The 27,979-nt window shown below is 40.1% G+C and overlaps 1 protein-coding gene across 1 annotated transcript in view; it reads left to right on the forward strand.

Moving 5' to 3' along the window:
• CDC42BPB (CDC42 binding protein kinase beta) overlaps positions 1–27,979 on the forward strand; it is a 288,059-nt gene that overhangs the window by 56,105 nt on the left and 203,975 nt on the right. Inside the window, 3 exon segments of the mRNA XM_030214305.1 lie at positions 4,158–4,241; positions 24,446–24,541; positions 25,369–25,517. Of these exon segments, the coding sequence (XP_030070165.1) occupies positions 4,158–4,241; positions 24,446–24,541; positions 25,369–25,517 (329 nt within the window).

Consider the following 27,979-nt stretch of genomic DNA (forward strand, 5'->3'; position numbering starts at 1 on the left):
TAGGGGCCGTTTACAGGGGTCTTCTTTAGCCTCCCATCCGGACATTGTTCGTTTTCTGTGAGGTGTCAATCATCTGCGCCCGCTGCGGACCATGGTATTCCCTACCTGGAATCTGAATTTGGAGCTGCGGGCTTTGCAGCGGCCTCCCTTTGAACCTCTGTCTCTTGTCAGTGAAAGATTTGACTTTGAAGATGGTGTTTTCGGTCGCTATTTGTTCGGCGAGGAGAGTTTTGGAGCTGCAGGCTTTGTCCTATAGGGATCCATTTCTTCGTTTTACTGAGGCAGGGTTACGCTGCGGACAGTTCCTTCGATTCTGCCCAAGATTGTGTCGCGTTTTTGTATGAATCAACAACTCTGTCTTCCCTCTTTTCGTAGGGAAGATTATCCTGCGGAGTTTCACGCTCTGAGGTGTCTGGATGTGACGTGGACTATTATCAGATATTTGGAGGTTACAAATGACTTCCGTTGCTCGGATCATATTTTTGTGCTTTTTGCGGGCCGTAAAAAGGGGCAGCAAGCTTCTAAGACTACAGTGGCTTGCTGGTTGAAAGAAGCTATTGCCTCAGCATAAATTTCTTCGGGGAAAGATCTGCCTGCTCAGCTACGAGCTCATTCACTAGAGCGCAAGTGACTTCTGTGGTGGAGTCGAGGTTGGTGTTCTTAGATAGAGGAGATTTGTTCATACTTTTTGAAGCACTATCAGTTGGATGTAGCAGCAAGAGCTCACACTGCGTTCGGGGCTTCGATTCTGGAAACTGGGATCTCTGAGTCCTGCCCTACTTAAGAACGGCTTAGGTACATCCCACCAGTCTCTGGATTGATCTGTGGGATGCTATGGATGGTAAAATTAGTTCTTACCTGATAATTTTCTTTCCATTAGTCCCAACAGATCAATCCAGAGGCCCTCCCTAGAATTTTCTGCTTATCTCGTTTGTTTAGTTTCTAGTTCATGTTTGGATTTGCTATTACAGGTTGTGCGTTATTTGTTCAACGGGAGTTGGAGCGAATCTCTTTACTTGCTGTGAGCTGCATGAGTTTATCCCACATTTGCGGTTGCAGGGTTTACTTAAATTTTCTGAAGACAGAAGAATAAGACTTTAGTTGGGCGTTGAAGATCCACATGGCTTTGATATCGACAATACTGAGGTTTGGGTGACTACACATGACCGCATATAGTGAGCCTCAGAAATTCTCTGTATCTCCACCTGCTGGCAGAGGGACATCCCACCAGTCTCTGGATTGATCTGTCAGGACTAATGGAAAGAAAATTATCAGGTAAGAACTAATTTTACCTTTTGGGAATGACTTGAAGATAGTGAAATATCTGGGACAAGTGATGCCTTGGAGGCTTTTAGAAGACAAGCGTGGAGGCCTAGGTTCAAGGAGGCTAGGCATTACTATCCAGGCAAAGGTGGTTCTTCCCAATGCTCACTTTACCAAGATAGGGTGGCTTTCTTTCATTTGGATCAAACCAAAAAAGTGGAGGAAGCCAACCACAATGTTCAGGGTGACCAAAGTTTATTCTTCAAAAAAAGTGCTGAAGGAATGACCCAACACAGGCCGTGTTGCAACAAACACAGTCTTCGTCAGGGGTATAATATGCCTATTCAGAAAATGGTGGTGAGGATAATAGCATTTGTTATGGTAATAGTCAGTAGATGTCAGTCTGTTGATTGCAGAGTTGTCTTTCTGCAAGCTTTCTCAGTGTTCATCCTGTGAGCTCTGCTGCTAAAGCTCTCTCTCCCCAGATATTTGGGATAAGTAGTGCTCATGAACGTTTGATTTGTGGAGTTTGATCTTAAAGATCTAAAATTGATAAAAAAACAAGTCACACAAGAATAATAGATGTTGGATTTTGCACCTGAAATTAAGGGTAGTTTCTGGCCAGTGATTGAGAGCAAGTCTATAGAGACGACATCAAAAGATTGCTTTATGTCCACAGACATTTTCTGAGGTCTTTTCCTCCCTTTTTGCATCTTTTTAGTTTATTCATCTGTGGTGTTAATTTGTTACTATTTGAGTGATTGAATGAACCCCCGATTGCTGATTTGAAATATCTTTCTTGTCATATGTAGCAAGAACATCAAACATTGCTTGGTAACGTGCAGAAACATCAAACAATGAATTAGCCAAGTGCAAAAAGTAATGACAAAACAGTTACATAACATCACCCATCCCTCCAAAACTCCCCCTTCTCTAAAACTTCCTCCCAAATCAACTCCTCCAATCCCTTCTCCAAATTCTAGCTAATATAAAAGAACTAAAGGACATGCACAGCTTACGACTCAGGTCCTCAACACCACCCAAAGAGTTTTTATATTTCCAGTGTATTCAAAAAGGTGGAGGAATATGTTCAAATATGGAGTCCAAATTTTTAAAAAGTACTTCTTGGCTGGGCATCCTTGAACTTCCACAGAAAGTTGTTCCATAACCAAAAGAGCATGCATTTGATTGTGCCATAACATCAGGGAGAGAGGAATATGTTTGATCCGGTGTAAATGTATACAACGCTTGGCTGTCAAGGAGGCTTTTCTCAAAAACAGACTGGATATTTGCATGCCGTCCTCAGTGTCTATCATATTGTCCAAGAGGCTGTTAAGTGGAGTTGCCACCCATTGTTTGTTGTGCATATGTCCCAAAACTGATGAATAAGTGTAAGTCCCAAATGCAATGATTATAAGAAGTATCTGGTTGGCCACACTTGGGAAAGGCACCATCCGTTCAAAAGTCTATCTTTTTTGCTCTCAAAGGGTGAATGTACTTTGCAACTCCTGGAATTGCACACTGTCCGCCAGTTGAGAACTTTCCTTTAAGCTTTTCTGAAGATAGATGTTTTACATTCTAGAAAGATAGACAACCTTATAGGCAACCTTGTGCAGAGGTGGAGAGGCAATATAACTAGAGAAAATGAAATTTATTTTTTTTTGTTACATTTGTACCGCGCTTTCCCACTCATGGCAGGCTCAAGGCGGCAGGCAATGGAGGGTTAAGTGAATTGCAAGGAGGGAAAATTTAAAAGCAACACTAGGAAAGACTTTTCTGTGGAGAGGGTGGTGGATACCTGGAATGCTCTTCCATGGGAAGTGGTGGGGTCTAAAACTGACAAAATGCAAAAAGGCATGGAATAAACGTACAGGCATGAAAGTTATAAAGCATTTCTATGAAAAACTTAAATAACTTTCACACCTTAAAGAATTAAAAGAGAAAAAAAAGGTGGAGAGGGGGTACACTCAGTTGCATCAGTTACAACTCCAAAGATGGGGGGGGGGGGGGGGGGGGGGTGTACACCGCCCAAAGTGCAGGTACAACCCTGGCCTCCTTAAAAATGGTTTTGAATTAAAAAACAAAACTGGTGACCAGCTTTATCTAATTGCAGGATGGCATTTTCTGAATTTCATTTAATGATAAAACTATACTTTGCTTAGAAAATTCTTCATGACTTGATGCAGATAATGTTTTAAATCGGGTCCATAAATACTGAGTACAGATCTTTTAGAAATCAGGTATTTGATTTGCCAACAGTATTGCATTCAGTGGTGTCTTCTTCTGGATTTTGTATTTTATATAAATAAAATGTTTCCCAGAATTTAAATAGTCTTTTATAAGTAAATATTTTTGACTTTCCATTCATGGTTTTCTTGGCCATCTTTTGAAATCAGCTTTTTTTTTCCCCCTCCCTTTGGCAGTAGCCTTTTCTTTTTCTTTTCCTTTGGCAGCAGCTTTTCTTCCATGCACTTATTTTGAATGTTGCTGCAGTAGCTGGAGGCATTGTGTACAAACATGGCTTGTCCTTGGCATTTAATGGTATTTCACTGTGCTGTCAGAGGAAAGAATCTGATGCTTACTAGCAACATTTCCTCCTCCCAAGACACAGAACATTGTTCCTACATTTAAGTTATTACTTTTCTAAAACTGAGACCTTTGCACTTCTGTTTTCTTTCCAGAGAAGGTAAATGTAGTCCAGTGCTGAATGAAGACCAGATTAATTTTGGTGCCACTTGTTTAATTTAGTTGTTTTTCAAATAACTTTATTCCTCTTATAGATCACGGTGCATGCTGACAGTAATGCTAAATACATACTATAATGTAATGATATTTAGTAAAGACTGTATTAAAACAATTCCCTAATGTTTTGGTTTAAATGTTTTTTTCTGTAGGTTGCAGTGGTTAAAATGAAGAGCACTGAGCGTATTTATGCAATGAAAATCCTCAACAAGTGGGAAATGCTGAAAAGGGCAGAGGTAAGGTACTATAATGTATATTCATAAGCACAGATAAAATTTGAAAACTTAGTATCAAAGTGAAGTTGAGTTAACTTGACAGTCTTTTCCAGATTTGAAAATAAATTTTCATGAATGTTGGCTCATCTTTGCAAGAAGAACGTGATCTACTTAAATGCAATCAAATCTGACAGTTCTTCAGCCATCTGCTCTTCTAAGTAATACTGTGTAGTGCTTTACCAGACAGTCTGGCCTAGTTTTAATGTTGGCCACATTTTTTGTTTACTGCTGAAGCAAAGTACAGATCTCTTGTAATTTCTCAGGTTTCTGTTGCTCATATGAGCTAGCTTACATGCAAAAATTAAATGGCACAGATTTGTAGTTGTCGCTTATGTTTAATTTATTTTAAAATTTCCTTTTAAACATTTATGCATTTAGTTCTTTTTTGTGTGTTTAGGTTGTGGGAGTGAAGCAGTGCTTCCTTTTTGTCCACTAGATCAGTCCAGAATGCTCTATAAGAGAAACCGTGCAGCACCAGCTCTCCAGTATTCTCTGTCACCAGCAGATGGTGACGGGTATTTCATGCAGCAGCACAGTGGTCTGATGGAAGAGCTCCTAGGCTCTGTTGGAGAACTGGTGATCTAGCTGAGTGGCCTTGTGGAAGAGAGGTCCAGCGTCCTGCTAGGGGATTCCATGCTACAGGGAATACCTGCAGGGATAATCTCTCCCCTTCCCAGGCAGGCTGCGTCAGGGCTAAAGAGTTGCACAGGGATAGAAATGTAACCTGTCCCCATGGGAATCTAACCTGTCCCACATCACACCGCACCCCACTGCACAGTCACCTTGATCCTCCCTCCCAAGAAAGCCAGATTCTGGAAGCAGTGGAAAATACTGGTAAAAGTAACAAATTAATTTTCTTCTATATTCTGCTAAATACAAAATGTAAAAAAAAATGTACATTTTCAAAAGAGCAAACATCAATGAGCAGCACGTTCCCCTTTCCCTTCTCTCTCATCCATGAGCTGCATGCCCCCCTTTTCTCTCCATCTCCTTCTATCCCATATGCTCTTATTTTCCCTTTTCCCTTCCCCTCCATGTACACCCCCTTACCAATCTTTTTTACAGCCCCCTCTCACCCTTGACACCATCCATCCACCTCCCCTTCCCTTCCGCACTGAGTCAGGATGCCCTTTCTGAATGTACCTCAATGCACCCTGGTGATCTAGTGGCCTCTTCAGGACAGGAAAGATCCCCACTCTTTCCTGCCCGCTGCTGCTTTAAAATAGCTGCCAAGACTTCAAGTGGTGGCCTTGCAAGACTTCTGCGGAGTGGGATCTTCCTGCCCTGAAGAGGCCATTAGACCACCAAGGGTGCATTGAGGTATGTTCGGGGGGGGGGGGGGCTCGCCTATACTTCCGCAGGACCTGGTTCCATTCCCATGGGATCCCTGCGGACCTGCAGGGGGATCCCTCCTATAACCGTGGGATTCCCACTAACCCTGTTCCCTTGCAACTCTCTAGTGAGGGCTGATACCTTTTCCTCATCCTTTCCCTTGTCTTTTGTTTTCTCGGTTAAAAAGAAGAGTAAGAAGATCAGTATCAATCAGGTGTTCGAGAAGAACATGATTAACAACATCAAAAGAAGAGGAAATATTAAGTGAGATGAGAATAGCTGAGGATCTACAAAGTACTGCGGAATTCACTGTTTAAAGCCAGACTACCAGGGATACAAAGCATTTTTTTTTTTTCTAGAAACAGTCAGTTGGGAAAAGACTTCTTTCTCCACAGCCGTGGAAGTTGATGAGAGAAGTCTATAATTGACCGGGTTAAATGGATCAGCATTACAATATTTAACCAAGATTTGTTTTCAATAGGGAAAGAGCTAGTTAGGCAAAAGGAAGGCCAGTGGCTGGCAGTGATCTCTGTTGCCCGATCCTGAGAATTAGCAGATTTAACCATATTATTACACCAGAAAGAGATCAGCTTTTGCTGTCTAGGAGGAAAAGAGGAGCAGATCTATTAATCTTGGTTTCAAAATTTTCAGCAAGACTGGAGCCAAAGACAGGTGATGAGATCCTTTAGAACTATTAGTAAGATTAGAGGCGATGGAATAAAGCTACTTCACTCTGTTGCTGCTAGGTAAAATGAAACTGGAGAAATATTCTTGTTTGGCTATCTTAACAGCAGAAAGATAATTCTTTGTCCTCTCTAAACAAGGTCAAGGAAGAAAAAGACCTATGCTCCTGCCATTGTCCTAACTAAACCTGCATGATACTAGGGATAATCATGTCATTTGGCAGAAGATTTGCTCTTTCTAATGAGAAGTGTCTCTTTGTCTAGAATAGCAGTTGAATATTGGTTCCAAGTATCTGCCTACAGATCAGAATCTAAAATACTGAAACTGAAGGGACATGAGGGCATTTGCCACCAAGGAGTTTACATAAATCTTATGTAAATCCCTAATTCAGTAAGTAGAAGTGCGATGAGGGATAAGAGGAAAGTGAGACTGAATGGTGAAAGAGATAAGGGCATAGTCTGTCAGGGCCAGTGAGAAGACTTGGAAATTAAAGAGCGGGGAAAAGACAGGTAAAGGGTATGGCCTGCTATTTGTGTAGGATAGGGGACCTATTGTGTATGTCCCAGGTCCAACATGAGTGAGAGAGAGTTTCTCTCCCAGGACTTAAAAAGGGCTTCAGCCTAGATATTCAGATCTTCTAGTATCAACCGATGTGTAGTGGGTGGTTAGGTCAATGACAAAATCAGAAATCTCAGACCAATAAGGTAGTGATAGAGAGGGAGGGCTTCAAAGCATATAAATTATTATTATTATTAGCATTTGTATAGTGCTACCAGACGCATAAATCACTTGGTGTCTACTGTCTGAAAAGAAAGAGAGGACTGAAATGATAAAGCATCTCTGCCCCCAGGACAACTTTCTCTTTTTTTTTTTTTGTTACATTTGTACCCCGCGCTTTCCCACCCATGGCAGGCTCAATGCGGCTTACATGGGCAATGGAGGGTTAAGTGACTTGCCCAGAGTCACAAGGAGCTGCCTGTGCCTGAAGTGGGAATCGAACTCAGTTCCCCAGGAGACGCTGATTAAGAATGGCTTCCATGAACCAGTTTCTATAAGGAAGAACTACTGATACTTGCCAGAAAGAATAATAATATGGATGAATTGTCTCATCTTGTGGGCTGATCTGGAGTTTTGAAAACCCATCTTGATTAAAGAAGGTGGGGTGGGAAAGCACAGGGGACCGCTTCAGTAAGTTGCTCTGACCAAGACACCAATTGACACTGAGAAGGAGGCTCACAAAATAGCTTATGAATAGTTAAAAATCTGAGAGAAGCGAAGCCACAGATATTGCCAGAAGACAAGCTGAGAGCGGTTTCTCCTTTTGTTCTGAGGAAGAACTAGTTTCAAGGAAGTCATACATTACCGCACAGGCAAAGAAATTCTTTATAGCGTGCAGTTCTAAGATCTGTTATTGCCCATTTGTTCCAACCACAAGCAAGGTTCCCAAGGTCAGAAGGCTATGGGAGCCTCCAGGGGAACACAGTAAGATCTTGGAGGGTCTGCTCGTATGAGCAGATAGAAGGCTGGCTTTCCATTTTTCAAGGTGTGGACCCAAATAACTTCTAACCAATGTGATCTTGACATGTAAGGAGAGGTTATACATTAGTTTTCCCACCACCTCATATATTCATATATAAATTTGTTTTATCATGTACTGGCCAAGAAGATGGCCATGTAACCATGTAAGCCAGACTGTGGTGGCTTTGGGTGCAGTGGTTCCTATCCCCAAAAATGAATGGGACTCTAGGAGCTACTCCATCTATTTTGTGGACCTGAAAAGGCTCCTTTGAGCCCATTCTGGATTTGCAAGGGGTGAGCTGGGCTCTCCAGATTTCTCATTTTAAAATGGAGACATTGCATTCCATCGTTTTGGTAGTACGCTCTGAGAGTTCTTAACAGCATGGAATCGCAATGAAACATATTTGCACATTTCAGTTTAGAGTCCACATTAGATTTCTTGAGGTTCACTATCCTGGGTCAGCACTACCAGTTTTAGATACTCCTCCTCTGTTGCCATGGTGCCTCAAACCTTCTCCATGGTTATGGTGGTAGTGGTGACTGAGCTTTACAGGGAGGGAGTTTGAGTCCACCTGTATCTGGACTATTGGATCATCAGAAGAAAGTCAGAGGAACAGGATTTTCAAGCTCTGGCTCAAGTAGAGCCTCCAGATAAGCAAGTTGGAACCCTTGCAAGCATAAGTATCTGGGATCTCAGTTTAAGACACATGCCAAACAACGGATTTTGAAATTCTAGACTCAGATGTGGGCACCCAAGACAAAGAGAGCGCCTCAGACCTGGGATTATATGCAGGTGTTGGGTTCCATTCCAGTGAGGCTCTGTATAGTTACATGGGCCCCTACAATAATTGTTCCACTTCTGTTGGTTGGCATATGATCATACTGAAAGCCAAAGCCAGTATAATATGATGGTTCAAGTCAAATAAAGCTGTTGAAGGGTAGAGCTCCCAATTTGGTGGTGCAGGTCTGGTTGGTTGGGGAGCTCATTTTCTGGGCCATTTGGCTCTTGGATAGTGGAGAGTGAGGCATCTTAGTTAATCAACCACTTGGAAACATGGGCCATATGGAAACATTGAAGGCCTTCTAGAATGTGGTTGAGGGCAGTGCAGCACTCTTTCTTTTTTTATTTTTTTATTTCAGTGCCATAGCAGTAGCTTATGTCATGAACAAAGAGGGATGAAAATGTTAGCAGTGGCAAAGGAAGTCTCCATGTTGATGCGTTGGTCTTAGAACCATCATCTGGCATTGTTAGCAAGGAACAAGGGGAACAAGGAGAGCAATTCAGATGTCTGAAATTTTATGCTAACTAAGAAGTTTGTATGATGTGGGTCGATTGCTAATTTGTGCTGAAATTGAGTCCTGCGTCCTTTTGAAGAATGAGGATTGTGCTGCTGAATTGTTGAACGGAGTTGAAAATATCCCTGGGCTCTCTTGAAGGCCTCAGGTTGGGCTATCGTCTGTGGAATAATCCCAAGATTCTTTATATTAAAGGACACAGCGCCAATTGATGATCAAAATTAAGGGAGTAAAGGATTTCCTAAACTCGGTGAGAGCTCCTCTGCTCAGTGGTTCAGAGTTGTAAGAACTTTTTTCAACATATGGAAGCGTTAAACTAATGAACATTTGTCAGAATTTAACTGTTCAGTTATCCTGTTGGGCTATCATTGAGTGACTGTGGAGTAATTTCAAGATTCATTATAACAACAGACACAGCATCAACTGATGATAAAAATTAAGGGAGTAAAGGATTTCTTAAGCCCCGTGAGAGTTCTTCTGTTCAGTGTTTTGGTGTTGTAAGAACGTTCTCCAACTTATGGAATCATTAAATTAAAAAAACATTGATAAGAAAAAATGAAAATTTAACTGTTTAGTTAATCTGTATTAATCAGTGTATATAATAGTAGCTTTTCAGGGAGCAGGATGTGATTCAGCAGTGTATGGTGTGAAGTACGTGAGGTTAGAGAATGTGGGTTGGATGAATGGTAATGATTGGAAGGTTAAATGATTTTAAGGCATATATTGTATTTGCATTGATGTTGAATAAAGTTGAACATTTCATGAAAAATCAGTTTTCTGGAGAAATAGTGTTAAACATTGTTAGCAATGTACATTGCAAGTTCCCAGAATATTTGGTAGATTTTTTCAGCAGACATTCTCTGGACTTTTGAATATGGAACTGTTAAAAGAGGCTTTGTTATGATCCAAAGCTAGTGAGGGGACTTAGTAATGAATGTGATGGCATCTGAGTCGAAATGCCAAAGTTCTTCTGTTATCCAGTTGGAAAGAATGCACAAAAGCGCCATCCTACAGAAGTGGCTTCAGGAGTAAATGTCTTTTTTTTTTTTTTGCTGCAAAGATAGTATCACCTCTGGAGCTGGTGATTCTGGTGGTGCTAGATTGATCCAGATGCCTATGGTACGCAGATCTGGTTTGGTTGCAGGTAGTGGAGAGCCTGAAGCTTCTCCAGAAGAGGGGCCTTCTTGTGAAAGGGCTAGTGTTCATGGATGAGCAATCTCACTTTTGTCTTACGGCTTGGCTCTTGAGAAGGCGCATCTGAGACATAAGGAATATGCATGCATGGTGATTACAACTCTCTTACAGGTTACAAATACACAGGCAGGGTGATTACAACTCTCTTAGGCCCTGATGCTCAAAACTCTAGTGCTGGTCCAAATACTGCCCTAACAGCAGTATTTGGACAGCAGAACAACGCCCTCATGCTCAGTGCTAATGAGGTGCAAATATAGGCACGCTCATAGCATTGAGCATTAGGGAGTTAGGCAGGAGGATTGTGTTTGGCGCAGAACAGTTCAGCAGTAAACTTGACTCCTGTGTGCATGCACCTAGTAAAATCTGAACGTGAAGCACACATTAGCATCTCTTTTCTGTGGCCTAAAATATGTATTTTACAGTTTTTTTTTTTCCTTGGATGCCTATATTTAGACATAGGAAACAGACACCTATGTGTGTGTTCACTATGTGTGTTTTAAATTTTTTATTTTTTAGCATGGATGCTCTAAATTTAGATGCAGGAAACAGACTTCAATGTGTGCTTTTGCATGGGTCTCCTGTTTCTCACGACCCGTGCTTAAGGGCTTGCGTGGGCTTCCTTCTGCTTTCAAAAGCAATCAAAACCAGCAGATTTTGCAGAAAGAATCGAGAGAATCATGAGAAATCCTGTGTTTTAACACCCTAATGCCTGCTTCAGCCTGGCGTTATTTTTTGCAGCGTTAAGGCAGTTTTATTTATTTATTTTTGTTACATTTGTACCCTGCACTTTCCGACTCATGGCAGGCTCAATGCGGCGGGTAATGGAGGGTTAAGTGACTTGCCCAGAGTCACAAGGAGCTGCCTGTGCCGGGAATTGAACTCAGTTCCTCAGTTCCCCAGGACCAAAGTCCACCACCCTAACCACTAGGCCACTCTCTTCTGAGCATCGGGGAGGAATACAAAATGATCTCATTAACATGAGCTTGACTAATTAGTATGCTGCTTGCATTGTTTGTCTGCACGCTCATTTGTTCCCATGTTCCGGGCCTCTGAACATTCTGCATAGGTAAATGCAGTCACTAGTACTACGCTAATGACCTCTAGCGCCCGCATTTACTTTTGAGCATCGGGGCCTTAGAGTCTAGGAAAAGATTTATCTTGTCAGCCTATGCTAAAGTCTGGAGAATATTTGAAGATTGGTTAGCGGAGTGGGATGTTTCTCTGTTTCAGGGTTCTGCTGCCCATATATTGTTGTTCTGCAATCTGGTCCTGTAAAGGGCTTAGCTTTGGCTTCTTTCAAAGCTCAGGTTGCGCTTGTTACAAAGTGACTTGGAAGGCACTTTATTAGGCTCACACCCAAATGTTGTATGGTTCTTCAAAGATATAGTACATATTCAACTGCCAGTGCATTTGCTGGTTCTGACGTGGGATCTTAATACAGAGACATTTAACTGAACTCTTTGAGCTGCTAAAGAAGGTGCCCTTCAAGATCTCACTCTGAAAGTAGTGATTCTGATAGCAGTTTGTTAGGCAAAGTATGTTTCAGAGCTGCAAGCTTTGTCCTGCTGGGAACCCTTTCAGCATTTTACTGAGGCAGGAGTTTCTATTAGGATGGTTCCCTCCTTTCTGCCGATGGTTAGAGTAAATAGTACTGAGGTTTTTTATATTGCGTTTTTATTGACCTCCTGGTTTGGGAATTGAGGTTTGGGATAATATTATCACACTTTGGTTCAGTTGTCAGTTCATTAATAATATATGGTTGGGGGATTTTAATGCTCATATAGATCAACTATATAAGGTAAAAACAGTGGCTCTGAATACTTTTCTTCAGGCGGTGGGTTTAGTCCTATGGGTTCAGGGTGCCACCCATCTGCTGGTCATACGTTGAACCTAGTAATTATCTCTCCTGTTTTAGGAAGTCAGCTTTCAGATTTTTTAAGTATTTTACTTTTTCTTCAGTTGTCTGTGAAGGTACATTTGGAGAAAGTGTCCATACCATTTGTACAAGGAGATGGCTTCAGTTGACCCATTAACGATTTCTTCATTATTGGATAAATTTATGAAGGAATTTCTTCATCACTTGCCAAGCAAATAGGAATATGGAATGAGGTTTTGGGTAAGGAAATAGATAATATAGCTCCTCTGTATTCTAAAACTGAGTATCGTTTTTAGCTGATGATAACAATGTGATTGAAGTGTAGTCTGTTGATGCTTTTTCTTTATATATAAAAATGTTCTTTTTTTTTTGTAATAATCTGTCTATACACATAGTGGAAGGGTTCACTTTCTTTGTCAATAATACGAAGTTCAAGCCATGGTATCATTTGGGACTCAAGTTAATTAAAAAAAAACAACTTAGAAAGGCAGAACATAAATGGCGTAGAACTTACACTGAGGAGGATCAGAGTAAATGTTTCAACCTATATAGATATTTTAAAATTGAATAGGGCCAAGTCATCTTATTATAGGGTGATAGAGGAGACCCCTAATGTTGTACAAAAGTTATTTGCTATTGTGATGGAATTAACAATAAGGGAGGTGAACATACTTGTGGGCAATTTTTTGTGGCAAAAGCTTCTGATCGTAAATCTCAATTTCCTGTTAGTGTTGTACGGCCATCGGTTGATGGGGCTGCTGACTTGGTGTCCGAGATGGTTAGTGATGCAGGGAATGTTTCCTCGGTTAAGGATTGGTCCAAATTCCAGCTTTGCGCACTAATTTCAATTGCTAAAATGCATACAACATATTGTAAGTTAGATCCAGTTCCAAACAGTTGGATTGTTATTTCTAAACATGATTTGCTACAATTAATTGCATTTAACTTGGTGGATCATTCCATACTTTGTGATAGATTGCAGTCAGTTGGTTTAAGGGGCACAGTTTTTCAGTGATTTGAATCCTGTCTGGCAGGGCGTACTTTTGTAGTAAAAATGAAGTGTGATTTATCTAGGAATTATACTTTGATTTGTGGTTTGCAACAGGGATCATCACTTTCACCTTCTTTGTTTAATATTTTTTTAAGTCCATTAATTCATATTAAGAACTTTAATATCATAGTGCATTGTTATGTAGATGATTTGCTTTTGGCTGCTAAAATATCTCCCCAGTTGTTTGTTTTTTTTTATCTTTGCAATTATACCTTGAAAAGGTCTCTGCTTGGTTGAGGGGATAATCTGTTAGTTTTGAACACAGACAAAACCATGGTTTGTTGGATAAATAGAGCTCATCCATGTCCTACATTGGTCCCAGTATTGCTTGAAAAGCTGCTTGTCCCTGTGGATAATTTTAGATATCTGTGAGTTTTATAGGTTCACAGCTTTGTTTTGTTGTTCATATCAAAATTGAGAGGGTTTTATGTGCTAAGGAAATATACTTGGGGCTTCCTGGATTCACTGCTTAAGCACAAATGTCACAAAATGTGACTATAAGGCTCCTAGATTATGCTGGTAAATATGACCATGTTACTACTCCCCTTTATATTAAGTTTCATTGGTTACCTGTTAGGTTTTGTATTGTGTTTAAATTACTAATGCTGATGCATTTGGCTTATTAGGGTTCTACACCTCCATATTTTAAATGCCTTGGTCATTTCAAATGTTCCTGGGAGGATATTGTGATCAATTTCAGTGTAGATTTGTGGTGCCCAGGCTTGTGAAAGCTCATTGGGCATCTACATGAGCGGGTGCCTTTTTTTTATGGGCCACCCTGACAATGTGGAATCACTTACCAATTGATATTAGTGCTACTGAATCTTTGCCAAGATTTAAAAAGCAACTGAAGAAAAGCGACATGACCTTCAACACAAATTTAAAATAAAAGCAATCATTCTTAACCTCACTTCACACGCCTTCTTCTTGGCTCTCTGAACAGTCTGCAAATCTAAATTCCTGCAGAAAGAAATAAGTGTTGAAGGTCATGTGATGTGCTGATCCAGAGAACAGCTAGCTGAGTGAGCTCTGGGATCACCCCGATGGAATCCCTTTAACAGTTGCATCAGGCGCCTTCCTGAGCCTTTTGCAATTGAATAGCTTCCCCTCTTTCTGTGGACCAATCTGCTCCAAGGATGACAACGAAATTGGAGAAGAAAGATAAACAATATGGCACAGGACTCAAGAACATCAGGATGGCGGATGCAATGGAAGATAGTGTGTCGCTTAGCGCAGCATCCAACAAATTATGGAAGCAGTAATACAGGCACTGGACTTAAAATTCAATAGAGTGGTAGAGCAAATTGTCTTCCTTACTCAGTCTTACCTAGTAACCGCATCACAGAACTGGAACATAAAGTTAGCTCTGCAGAAGATGAGGTGAGAGTAACGGCGGTGGAGCTGGTGCATGTAAAAGCAGCTTTGCGTAAGTTTGAAGAGAAGCTTGAGGACCCAAAAACTAGTCCTCAGCTTTGCGTAAGTTTGAAGAGAAGCTTGAGGATCCAAAAACTAGTCCTGACGAAATAAGATACATCTTTATAAACTCCCGGAGAGTTTGAAAGATTCCTCCCGGGGTTTTTGGAAACATGGCTGACATCAGAACTGTTACAGGGACAGCCTTTGAGACCTTTACGGGTTTAGCAGGCCCACTTTCTTGGATCTGCACAGAGCACTGATGCGAGCCTGTGGGTGGTGATCAAGTGTGTACTGATTTCTGCCTATAAAGACCTAATAATGAGAGGATTTAATTTATCAAAATAAGATAATACTGCTTTTTCAGGACTACTCTGCATGCGTAGCCATACATTGCAGGAGTTTCACACCACTTTACAAGATGAAAAGAACTTGGCTGCGAGTATTATAAGATGGTGCTGCACACATGTTTTTGATGTGAAACAAAAAAAAAAGTGAGGAAAAACCAAATGAGGATACCAAAAACACATTATTGTATAAAAAAAACGACCCAACACGGCCGTGTTTCGGCCCTAAGGCCTGCCTCAGGGGTCTTGAGCAACCTCGGATGATCTAGTGTATGAACATACACTGTTGAAATTATACTTAAACGAAAACTTCTTTGGTCTCCTCTCTTCTAAGATATTATTTATTCAGTTACCGACTGATTTTGGAACATCGATGCCAAAAACAGGCCTCCTCTCTTCTAAAATCGTGTATTCAGTTGGTAACTGAAACACGGCCGTGTCGGGTCATTTTTTTATTCAATACAAGTGTTTTTCGTATCCTCATTTGGTTTTTCCTCACTTTTTTTTGTATCACATCTCACGGTTTCACATCTCATTTTTGCACACATGTTTTCAACAGTGGAGGAAGCACAGGAGAAATTGGCTGAGGTGCTGGAAGGGCTTGTATTGTCACAAACATCAGTGGCTTGACAACTGTTGGAACTGTGAGTAATGTGCCTGAGAAGACTAGCAAGATATCGATGGTGTATCGAGTTTTTGTTGTGGACATTGCTCTGTAATATTCCTATGCCTGAACTTTGCAGACTTGATAAAGTTAACAGTACTGCACTACAGCATCCATTGCTGAGGTTAATTCACCCTAATGTTGCGGTCAATTTATCACCAAGCATTATAGGGGGGGGGGGGCTTTAGCTTTCCTTTGTATTTTCTTTGTTTAGCAATAATAACCATCATTGTTTTGGGACACATGTTAGTAATTTGAGTGAGAACCTGAAGAGCTATATGTGTGTATTAACAATTCATTTTGAGGGGGGGGGGGGGGGGGGGACATGACAGAGGGAATTCAGCACATGAGAGGTATGAGCCACAAAAAGTATGAGAGGAATATGGGGGGAGAGGAGAGGTGTGGGATGGGTGGGCAGGGGAAATAGGGAAAGTAAAATTGGTATACAGCATCAGGAGTTGTATACAGGACACACTATGTATATAAAACTGTTGCACTGGATGATATATAATAATTAAGATGGTGGGGAGCTCATTTGGCTTGCCTACAAGAAACTTGGCTTGTTGCAAACACCTAAGACTCTGCAAAGTTTGGGTTCAGGAGGTTATTGCCGCGCCCTTTGGAGAGAGGAGAGGGTCCTTGAGATGATGGTGTCTGAGGATCTCAAGATGACAAAATAATGCAACAAATTAGTAGCCACGGTCAGAAGGATGCTAGTCTGCATTAGAGGGTTATAACCAGCAGAAGAAAGGAGGTGTTGATACCCCTGTACAAGTCATTGGTGAGGCTCCATTTGAAGTATTGTGTTCAGTTTTGGAGGCCATATCTTGCTAGGGATGTAAAAAGACTTGGAAATGCTTCAGAGAAAAGTGACAAAAATGGTATGGGGTTTGCGTCACAGGACGTATGAGGAGAGACTTGATGATCTGAAAATGTATACCCTGGAGGAAAGGAGAGACAGGGGTGATATGATACAGACATTCAAATATTTGAAAGGTATCAGTATACAAACAAATCTCTTCCAGAAGAGGGAAGTGGTAGAATTAGAGGACATGAATTTAGATTGCAGGAAGGCTGTCTCGGCAATAACGTCAGGAAGTGCTTTTTCACGGAGAGGGTGGTAGGTGCCTGGAATGCCCTCATGTGGGGAGGTGGTGGAGATGAAAATAGTAACAATACAAAAATGTGTTGGGATAAACACTAAGAAATCCAATTTTATTCAAAGTACTAGGTCAAGTACTTAAGTAAAAGTAAAAATAAATGTATATTTTAACACTTCTGTAAAAGTAAAAAGTATAGTGAAGAACACGTACAAAATTGACTTAAGTGAAAGTAAAAACGTTGTTGCCTAATAATCTTTGAGTAAAAAGTAAAAGCACCGCAACTATAATGAATACAACTATTTACATTTTTATCCCAATAACTTTATTGTTCTAGAGTTCAATCCACTTTGCTTTTAATAAAACTAAAATTTGAAAACAAGTGAGTCATGTGAGTGTGCTTTTGAGTCATTAATCCAGCATAGGTTAACCCTAGAACGCATATTGGGGGCCTTTTAGGCCCCCATGCTTACATTTTTGCTATTATCTGCAAAATTACTTTAGTTAGAATTTTGAAACTCAAGGTATTACTCAAGTATGTCATTGTTGATAATATCCAGTTGTTCATATAATTTTTTTTCATAGGCATTATGGTGTAACAATGCTTGTTTGGTGAAAACTACATCTGTACGAATTGGGGGCCTTTTAGGCCCCCGCTGTTTTTATCATGTTCTCAGAAGTGTTTGTGTCTCAAGTTACTTTATTTGTACTCAGTAATGCTGGTGGAGGGGCCAGGGTGTGGATAATAACATGTGCGGATTTCATGTGATTTTTGGAGGGAGTGATAAGGCCATGACATCACCTCAGGTCCTCTGAACACTGAGGACAGTATACACTGTGAGCTAATTGCTGAAGGACCTGTGATAAGATAAGCTGTTGAGAGGAAATCTGTTTCATTTTCTAACATCTAGTCAGCAATGGCACAGTCTTCCTCCAAGTGTCTGACTGACCAAGAGATTGAAGCGATTATGTTTCAAAGCGATGATGAAAGTGAACTATCTTTGTCTGATGAAGAATATCTGCCACCAGCTAATCAAACATCCTCATCCAGTGATTCTTCTGATGATGAAGAAGTGAATCTAGTGGATCCTCAAGAAGTGATAAGTAGAACATCCAAAACGAATGTTTTTTGGGACAGTAATCCTACATTAGTCGGACGTACTCCAATACACAATATTGTGAGACAGGCTCAAGGAGCTGTGGGAAGTCCCAGTTACTTTACCCCTAAAGATGTATTCTGTACTTATTTTTCTGACAATATTGCAGAAGAGGTCCTATTATGTTCAAACCTAGAAGGAAGACGTATCGCTTCAGCAAAAAATAAGTCCTGGAAAAATATCTCAAAAGAGGAACTTTATGCATATATTGGACTTTTCCTGCTGGCAGGGAGTCAAAAATCGTATGATGTCCCAATACGAGAATTATTTCTGGACCCACTTTCTGATCCACACTATAAGGCGACAATGTCAGTGGGCAGATATGAGGAAATTAGAAGGATCATTCGCTTTGATGATAAGCGAACTCGTGCAGCGAGGTTTGAAACAGACAAATTAGCCCCTATCAGTTATATCTGGAACATATTTATCAAAAATTGCACAAAACTTTACAATCCTAGTACTAATGTTACTGTAGATGAGCAACTTGTACCGTTCAGAGGACGCTGCAAATTCATACAATACATGCCCAGCAAGCCAGCCAAGTACGGTATAAAAATCTTCTGGATGTGTGATTCTGCAAATTATTATGGCATAAATGGCGTAATCTACTGTGGCAAAGAGGTTGGTGCACCAGTACAGAAGGATCTGGGGTCTGAAATAGTCAAAACTCTTGCTGTTCCAATATTCAATTCAGGTAGAAACATCACCATGGACAATTATTTCACCAATGTTGAACTAGGCAATTTTCTGCTTGCAAAAGCTATTACACTTGTTGGTACTATAAAGCAAAACAGACGAGAAATTCCAGCAGCACTCAAACACAATCGTCAGCGAGCACTTTATGAGAGTGTCTTTGGATTCAATAACAAAGCGACTTTGGTATCTTACAAGGCAAAGAAGGAGAAATCTGTAATTTTACTCAGTACCATGCATCACGATTGCAGTGTTGACAGCAATAACCAAAAATTGAAACCAGAAATCATCCTGCATTACAATGCAACAAAAGGAGGTGTAGATAAAATGGATGAGATGGTGGGAGAATATTCGTGTAAGAGGCAAACAAAACGATGGCCTGTAGTACTATTTTCAAATATGCTTGATGTAGCAGCCCTAAATTCATTCATTATTTATACAGAAACTCATCCTGAATTTCATGCACAGAGGAAGGACAGGAGACGCTTATTCTTGAAGGACCTTTGTCATGAACTTGTAATACCTCACATGATAGAGCGAAGCGACTTGAAATGCTTGCCAAAGAAAACTAAAGAAGCAATGAAACGGTGTGGCGTACAGTTTCAGATTACTCCAGAGCCAGGAGAAAGAAAACGAAAGCGTTGTTTCATGTGTCCAAGAAACATAGAGAGGAAAACTGAGCGATATTGTTCTACTTGTAAGGAAACTGTTTGCAAAGAACACTCTTCTGAAAAAATAACATGTCAGAATTGTTTGGAAGACTAATATAATAGAAAAGAAAGTTAGAATAAAAATGTAGCTGCAGCTAGTTTGCTATAGATTTCTATGCATTTTTGTGTGTTTTCATGTCTGTGTGAAATTTGGGAAAAAAAAGATTTTTTGGTGTTTTCTGTGAAAAATTATAATTAAAATGTTGTCCACTTTTCATATTTTATTGAGCAATTTTGAAATAAACTTGTGAAAGTTATTTAAGTGTGTTTTTCTACATTATGTGCATGGGGGCCTAAAAGGCCCCCATGACGTTAATATGTATATTTTTAACGTCATGCGTTCTAGGGTTAAAAGGTATTCAACAACTGCACTGGCAGGAAGTGGAGTGTTCAGTTTAATAAAAAGTTCCTTCAAATCAAACCAGGCTGAAGAACTACTGATGCCTTCTGAAAGGGTCTGCGGGTGTTGATCAAGGGAATCTGACTGAAACACTTGACATTTGTATAGCAAATAATGCTTTGTCATCATCATCTGCATTAGAAGTAGTGTTGTATAACTCCTTACTTGCATCTTCATCTTTATCATCATCATGCTGTCCAATTAAAGAGAAGGCTTTCATAAAGTTGGAATAGTCTTCTGTTGTTCTAACTATTTTCCATCTGAGTATCTTTGAGAACTGATGCAAGAACATTAAATGTATGGGAACCATTCAGTCTTGAGGCCAGACATGCAGACTTCCTCTTTAAAGACTATAAATCCACTGGACAGTGACCTCAATGTAAAATTTTCCATGGGATGACCAGCAGTCTGTTGTAGTAGAGATATGTCTGTTCACTGAGAATTGCAATTAGCTTTAGGTTAAGGTTCATCTCTGCTTCAAGATGAACCAACTCATCAGTGTTCAGTTTGATTGGAGACCAGTAACCAATTCAACACATAGGCAGCTCCACTGTTCTCATATGCTATATTCACTGAATAGCAAAACTTAAGATGAGATGATGTTTGCAATACCAGAATCCTGTTCCAGATTTTGTTGTTTCATTTGGTTTACCAAAGAAGAATCATTTAGGTCCTGCTTCTACTTTTTCTTTTTACTTTTAACTGCCAACATCAAATGTAACTAAGTAACAGTAGTAAAAATTGGTGAAATTATTACTTCAGTAAAAGTAACAATTGTTGCCTGTACTTCTTTACAAGTAAATGTTTGTACTTAAGTACAATAACTAATTACATTTACTTAGTTACTATACAACACTGAAGGAATACTGTATGGAGGGCATGGAACCAAACAAGCTTAGTTGTGATTAGATGGCAACACCAGTCATTGAGAAGCAAAGCCAGTGCTGGGCAAACTTCAATGGTCTGTGCCCTGATCATGGCTGGAAAATTCAGCTTCAGTAGTTGGAGAATAAGACTAGTGCCAGGCAGATTTCTACAGTCTGTGCCCTGAAAATGGCAAGGACAAATCGAGATCAAGTATGCATGTGTAGTATTACACCTTACCTTTAACTATGAGTTTATCTTGTTAGGCAGACTGGATGGACCATACAGGTCTTTATCTGCCATCATCTATTTGCTTTATTTTAATTTGGTATTCTGCCAATTGCTATATGGTAGCAAAGCGGCTAACAATAAAAGCTCAAAATGAACAATAAAGGAGTTAGTCTCAATTAAGGAGAGAGAGATTTTGAAAGCTTTTTAAAGAGAAGATTTGATGGTGCAGATATAATCTTAGAAGATAGTGTGTTCCAGAGCTTGAGGCTGTGTATGCAAAAGCAGTAGCACATATGGTAGATGTAGGAGGGACAGTTGAGAGGAACGTAGGGGTCGGAAAGGTGACTATGGAGTAAGAAAATTAGATATATATTCAGGAGCATTGGGGAGTAAACTTTTATAAACCAGTGAAAGTAGTTTGTATGTACTATGGTGAGATACAGCCTATGTTCTTGTTTGAGAAAAGGGGTAATGGTCACATTTCCAGTCGATTGTATAAGTTGAAGGTGCTTTAATGAAGACAGAAGTAAACCAGAGAAAAGAGCTTTGCAGTATTCCAGGTGTTACTATGGTGCTCATTTTCAAAGCACATAGACTTACAGAGTTACATAGAGGCATATTTTCAAAGCACTTAGACTTACAAAGTTCCATGGGGACTCATTTTCAAAGCAATTAGACTTACAAAGTTCCAAGAAAACCAACTCTCAACAATTTTCAAAAGAGGAGGTAATCTGGAATCCTTAACAATACAACCCACATGCTCTGGAAACACAGAGGACTTTTCAGTGCCTCCCCATATGTATAACTGAACAGGTCAATCACTGACCAGAACAGCCAGGTAATAGGGTAGGCCTCTGGACTGGGCTGGTTGGAGTCAACAAAAGAAAGTTAGCAGGTAAGACCATTTTTTTTTTCCTTTTTGTCTACCAGACTAGTTTAGAAACCAGGGGATACAGCAAGGCAAACATTCTACTGGGAACTGGACGCTGAAACCCCTGCCTCTAGAAATCTGCTGCCAAAAAAACTGCATCTTCTGTCACTTGTCTAACCTATAGTTCTTGGAGAAAGAATGCAAAGATGATCAGGTGGCAACCTTATAAATCTCTGCAGGAGAAAGAGACTGATTTTGCCAAGGATGTTGCTATATCATTGGCTGAATGTACCCTAAGGAAGCCCTTAACACTTGAGAATATAAGCTGAATTCACTGCTCCCTTGAGTCAATGAGGCATATTTTCAAAGCACTTAGCCTTCCAAAGGTTCCATAGGTTTCTATGGAACTTTGTAAGTCTGTATGCTTTTGAAAATGAGTTACTTAACACTAGAAATCCTTTTATTTAATTTTTCTACTATCCTATCTTCCATGATGGACAATACAAAAGAGCTATAGAAATGATAAGTAGTGGTTACTTTATTGTATGTTGCTATTAGCAAAAGTATTTTGGTAGAATGGAGCAAGAACTGGTGATGGTCTTAGAAAGATATAGTGCTGGGTGGCGCCCATTCACTTGGGCTAAGTTTCAGAAACCCTGAGAGCCAGTGTGGTTATGTCTCATCGGACACACAGTTGGGTCTTAAATTATTAATTACGCTTGGTTGAGGAGATGGTGTTACAAGGGGGGTTGGGGGATAAATAATTTCATTCAATTCTGGTATGAGAACACAACCAGACTTGATAAGGTCTGGATTCTTGATGCATATGGGAGAGAAGGTTATAAGTGGGGGTTGGGGCTTGTAAAATATAATGTTCATTGCCTGAGTTGTGTTGCTATTAATTATTACAATATCTTTGCTTGTATCATGCTTAATATATTTGAATGCATAATTTGTAGGTATTGTTTTCTTGTTTTACTTGGCAATTTAAGCATATTAAAAAAAGTTAGTATTATATATTTGTGTATTGTGGTCTGATTGGGGTGTGAGTGGTTAGGTCTTTCCTATATCTAATGGAGTTCATTTTGTTTAATTATTTAGTATGTTTATGATTGCAAACTGCCTACATCACTTATGGTTTGTCAGTATACAAAGTTGTTAATAAATTATATCTATCTTCCATGTTAATCAAGTGGTGGTCTTTGGTTTTTAGATGTCTGTTGAGAGCTGCTTTGTTAGTTCAAAGTGGCAAATTCCTTTCTTAAGTCAGACCACTTGTTTGTCTTGTTTGCAGTGTTTAAAAGAAGACAGTGAGGCCGCCACAAGAGTGACTGTTACACATTCATATTTTCAAAGCACTTAGCCTTCCAAAGTTCCATAGAAACCTATGGAACTTTGGAAGGCTAAGTGCTTTGAAAATATGCCTCATTGACTCAAGGGAGCAGTGAATTCAGCTTATATTCTCAAGGGTTAAGGGCCTCCTTAGGGTACATTCAGCCAATGATATAGCAACATCCTTGGCAAAATCAGTCTCTTTCTCCTGCCGAGATTTGTAAGGTTGCCACCTGATCATCTTTGCATTCTTTCTCCAAGAACTATAGGTTAGACAAGTGACAGAAGATGCAGTTTTTTTGGCAGCAGATTTCTAGAGGCAGGGGTCTCAGCGTCCAGTTCCCAGTAGAATGTTTGCCTTGCTGTATCCCCTGGTTTCTAAACTAGTCTGGTAGACAAAAAGGAAAAAAAAAATGGTCTTACCTGCTAACTTTCTTTTGTTGACTCCAACCAGCCCAGTCCAGAGACCTACCCTGTTACCTGGCTGTTCTGGTCAGTGATTGACCTGTTCAGTTATACATATGGGGAGGCACTGAAAAGTCCTCTGTGTTTCCAGAGCATGTGGGTTGTATTGTTAAGGATTCTAGATTACCTCCTCTTTTGAAAATTGTTGAGAGTTGGTTATCTTGCCTATATTTGTTTTGTCACAGTAGTTCTGGAGTGCTGGCGCTGCACAGGACAAGCAATTAGGTCACTGTCTCTGCTGGCTGATGGTTCTAGCCCGTGCATTCTGGATTGGTTTAGTTGAACTCAAGGAAAGGAAATTAGAAAATAAGATAAATTTTTCCATGTATGTGGCATTTTTAGAAGTACGTATGCTGTTTTGCCCCTGCTCAGCGGCTTAAAGTACTGGATGTATTTATATATTTACATGTACATATATGCTAGTTTTCTCCTGCTCCTTTGTATTCATTCACAACCAAGACTTTGATCTGTACCATGAGCCTTCATTCAAAATTACCCAAGGACTTTTTGTTTTTGTTAACTTTTGCATCCACTCCCAATTCATCTGGCCGAGTCATCAGTGTCCATTCTGGACCTGTGTTTACAAAAGTGCGCCTTAGGTGCATTAGCGTTTTTAATGCACGCTAATGGTTGATGTACATCAAATGCTAACACACCTATAGAAATGTGTTGGCGTGCTAGCATTTAACGCACACTAACACGCCTTAGTAAACATACCCCTTAGTCTTCCATAGGTTACTACATAATTTGTAAGCCTACGTGCTTTGAACAGAGCCAGTAAGACAGCAAATAATAAATACTATTACTTCTTAATACCTCAGCACATCATGTCAAAAATCATTTGTGGCTACATGTATCTAGTGGGCATAATAGTGTTGTATAAGAGGTAGAAAACTAAGATAGTAATTTTCTTCTGTCTTTTGGGTTAATGCATACCAGGAACTGTTGTTTTTGCTCTTCTTTACAGACAGCTTGTTTTCGTGAGGAGAGAGACGTTTTGGTGAATGGTGATTGTCAGTGGATTACCACATTACACTATGCCTTCCAAGATGAGAATTACTTGGTATGTCTTTCTCTGCTCTTTAATAATTTTATAGCAATGACACAAACTCTTCATTCTTCCCTCACTATGGCATTGTCAGCCTCATCAGGCTCTCCAGACTGCTAGAATTTTCCATTTCACAAGGTAAGAAATGTAGATAGGTAACTATTGGAATATACTCAGGGCCCTGTTTACTAAGGTACACCTGCGTTTTAGCGCATACTAAATGCTAGACACCCATATATTCCTGTGGGTGTGTCTAGTGTTGGCGCACACTAAAAATGCTAGTGCGCCTATAGAGTGACTTAGTAAACAGGGCCCTCTATCTCTTAAGATTTTTGCCCTTGTCCCTTTGTAAAATTTGGGGAGAAGGAACTATGTTTTGTGAGTAACTATTTAAATTGGAAGTTTAATATGTAAATGATGTACTTTTATTTAGAGGTTAGTATTCAATTTTTGTAAATCAACCTTTTGTACCCATTCCAGTGGCTACACTCCTGTCCGTGACAGATCTTTCACTTTTTGAGTGACAGTTTTATTCTCCTTCCCTAATAATTTAGAACCACTAAATTCATTTTCTTTTGTTAACCTTAACTTGAATGCAAGTCCCAGAATTGAAAGCTGCTTGCTTTAGGCAGTATATTTCAAAGTAGTATCCTGATTAGGGATGTTAAAGTAGAGCCAAAAGGAATATGACATAATGGAGTGTGAAGGAAAGAAGGTATCTGCAGTCTCTACCCCTTTGCTCCTTTTATTTACAAAAGTGACAAATGTTGTCTACTACCTGAATGAGATTGTATTAACACTTAAGTTGCTGTGATTTTCTTTATCTTCTCTTTTGTGTATAGTATTTGGTAATGGACTACTATGTGGGTGGAGATTTGTTGACACTCTTGAGTAAATTTGAAGACAGACTTCCTGAAGATATGGCCAGGTTTTATCTTGCTGAAATGGTTCTTGCCATACATTCCATCCATCAGTTGCATTATGTTCACAGGTAAAGAAGCAGTGTTTAAATTCTGGCGGGTTGCAAAATTCACCTTAATTTCATTTATAGTGATGATTTCAGGCATGGCCAGATTAAAATAAAAGCATACAAACTTCATAAATTTGTGCAACTGAGGGCCCTGTTTACTAAGCCACGCTGTAAGCACGCTAGAGACACTTGTATATTTCTATGGGTATCTCTAGCGTTAGCACTTGCTAATTTTTAGCATGCGCTTAAAACCCTAGCACATCTTAGTAAACAGGGCCCTATATATCTTTTAATAAGATGACTGGCTTATTGCAGTTGCCTATGTTCTGTTCCAGTGTGGTGTATTCTCTGCAATTTATTTCAAAGTGCAACAGAATGTATTCATTACAGCTAAATATTTGGACACGCAAATACATTTTTAATGTAACTTGTATTATAAATTGATTTTTCTTTCAGTAGCGTACTATCAAACGATTTATTGGAAACTGTGTAAATTAAGTACAGCAGCCAGACACGTGGAAGTGACTAGTTTCTATTTATTCCAAAATAAACATTTTTAATTATGCTGTAAAAATGTTTCAGCCCTATTTCTGTTGTGAAAGATATAAAGGAAAATAACCTTCCTTCCTCTAATACAGTGGGAGGAAATTAGTCAGGAAAGCAGAGTACACTCTGTGCATTTTTTTATTGTTAAGCTGCACTTCTGAATTCCTGTGCCAGCAAAACATTAGGTAAACAAGAGTGTTATTAGGAAGCAGTGCTGGGTGACTTTGCTTGTGCTTGGAGTACTTCGATTCATATAGTTGCCAAAAGTCATCCATCTGACATTTGGCTGCAAAACAAAAAGTAATTTGTGATGGAACCAGTGCTATGCTTTTCTATTGCAGTAGCTTTGTGTAGACCTGCCAATACTTAGTAGTATTTGCTTACTTGATTTTTTACTTCTAATTGGTTGAGGATATCAGAGATGCAAATTAGATAAACCTGACAGAACTGGGGTGAGAGAACCTTTTGGCCCAAGGGTCAACTGAACTGGAAGCCAAAAGAAGCAGTTGTAGACAGCCATGATAAAAAATAGGAACATCTAGCTAGAACAAAGGAGAGAACTGGAGAAGTGCTCTCTCAACCAACTCAAAACCTTGCTAGGTTGCAGCTATTTACAGGGATCTCTACACTGAGGATGCCCATATATCTAAAATAGATTACACCCCTCTCCCTGACACAGCAGCAAAAGGAAATCTTGGATTCAGATATTTTCATTGATAAGAATTCTGAGGGTCATTCAGAAATTAAAACTGGGTAAGGCTCCCAACCTGGATGATATTACATCTGTGTACTATAAGACACTTGGAACACAATTGGTCCCTTATCTTCAGTTTATTTTAAACTCAGTTTTGCATCCTGCCTCTCTGCCTCCATCTATGTTGGAAGCTTGCCTAGTTCAGTTCACCTGGATCAGGTTAGCTTTGTGACAGGTTGCTGATAGTGTCCACAGAGTTCTTATTCTCTGAGGAAAAGCAGGCTAAGCAAGAGTGAGTAATAGCAAAGTTACCTGTAGCAGATTTTCTCCGAGGACAGCAGGCCAAGTATTCTCACATGTGGTGACGTTATCTGATGGAGCCCGGTATGGATGCTGACTAGCGAGTTGAAGAAATTTTTAGCAGCGTCCCATCATGCATGCGCTGATGCCTTCCTGGCCGATGTGCGAGCTTGGGTCCCTCAGTCTTTGTTTTTCTGCGGAGCTGAGAGAACATGTCACTGTCTTCTCTTCACTGTGTATATCTTTTCATCTTACAGTGCCTTCCCTTGCGGCTGTCCTTCTTGTTACATATTTTATTAAGGAATTTTTCTTTTAAATTTCTTCATCCTCTTCTTTCCTTTTATTTTTGTAGTTTTTTCGGTATTTTACGTTTCCTTTAGTTTTTGCGGCCAACTAGGCCTGTTTTAGGCCAGAGCCTCAGCCTCAATATGAACACTACCCCTTTTTCTGTTCAGAATTGAGGTGTTTAATTTGGCTTTGATTCTTTTTTTTTTGATGTGTCAGAAGACTCCTTGTGACTTCAAGAGGTGTGCCCAATGTAATCGGGTGATTTTGGTAACGGACATGCACTCGTGGTGCATCAAGTGCCTTGGGCTTAACCATTAACCTAACTTTTATTCTCTCTATTTAAAAATGCAGCTGAGAACACAGAGGGTGCGGCAGGCCCACAGAAGAACAGTTTTGACTGCTTGAAGGACCGGGGCATCGGCACCGGAAGCATCAACCTCCATGGCTACAAAGGCTTCTGCATCCACTGGGAGTGCACCTGCATCGAGAAGGTTTCTGCCTGTCTTCATATCAGGTGCTGAGAGCAGGCCCCAGGTCCGGTCAGCATTGGACCTGATACCGTGTATGGGCTCGATTTCGTCCTCGTCAGCACTGAAGGACCGCGATGCTGAGCACTGGGGGAAGCCCAAGAAGCACAAGCAGTGGTCCTCTTTGG

Source organism: Microcaecilia unicolor, chromosome 9 (assembly GCF_901765095.1).
Source record: "Microcaecilia unicolor chromosome 9, aMicUni1.1, whole genome shotgun sequence".
NCBI lineage: Eukaryota > Metazoa > Chordata > Amphibia > Gymnophiona > Siphonopidae > Microcaecilia > Microcaecilia unicolor.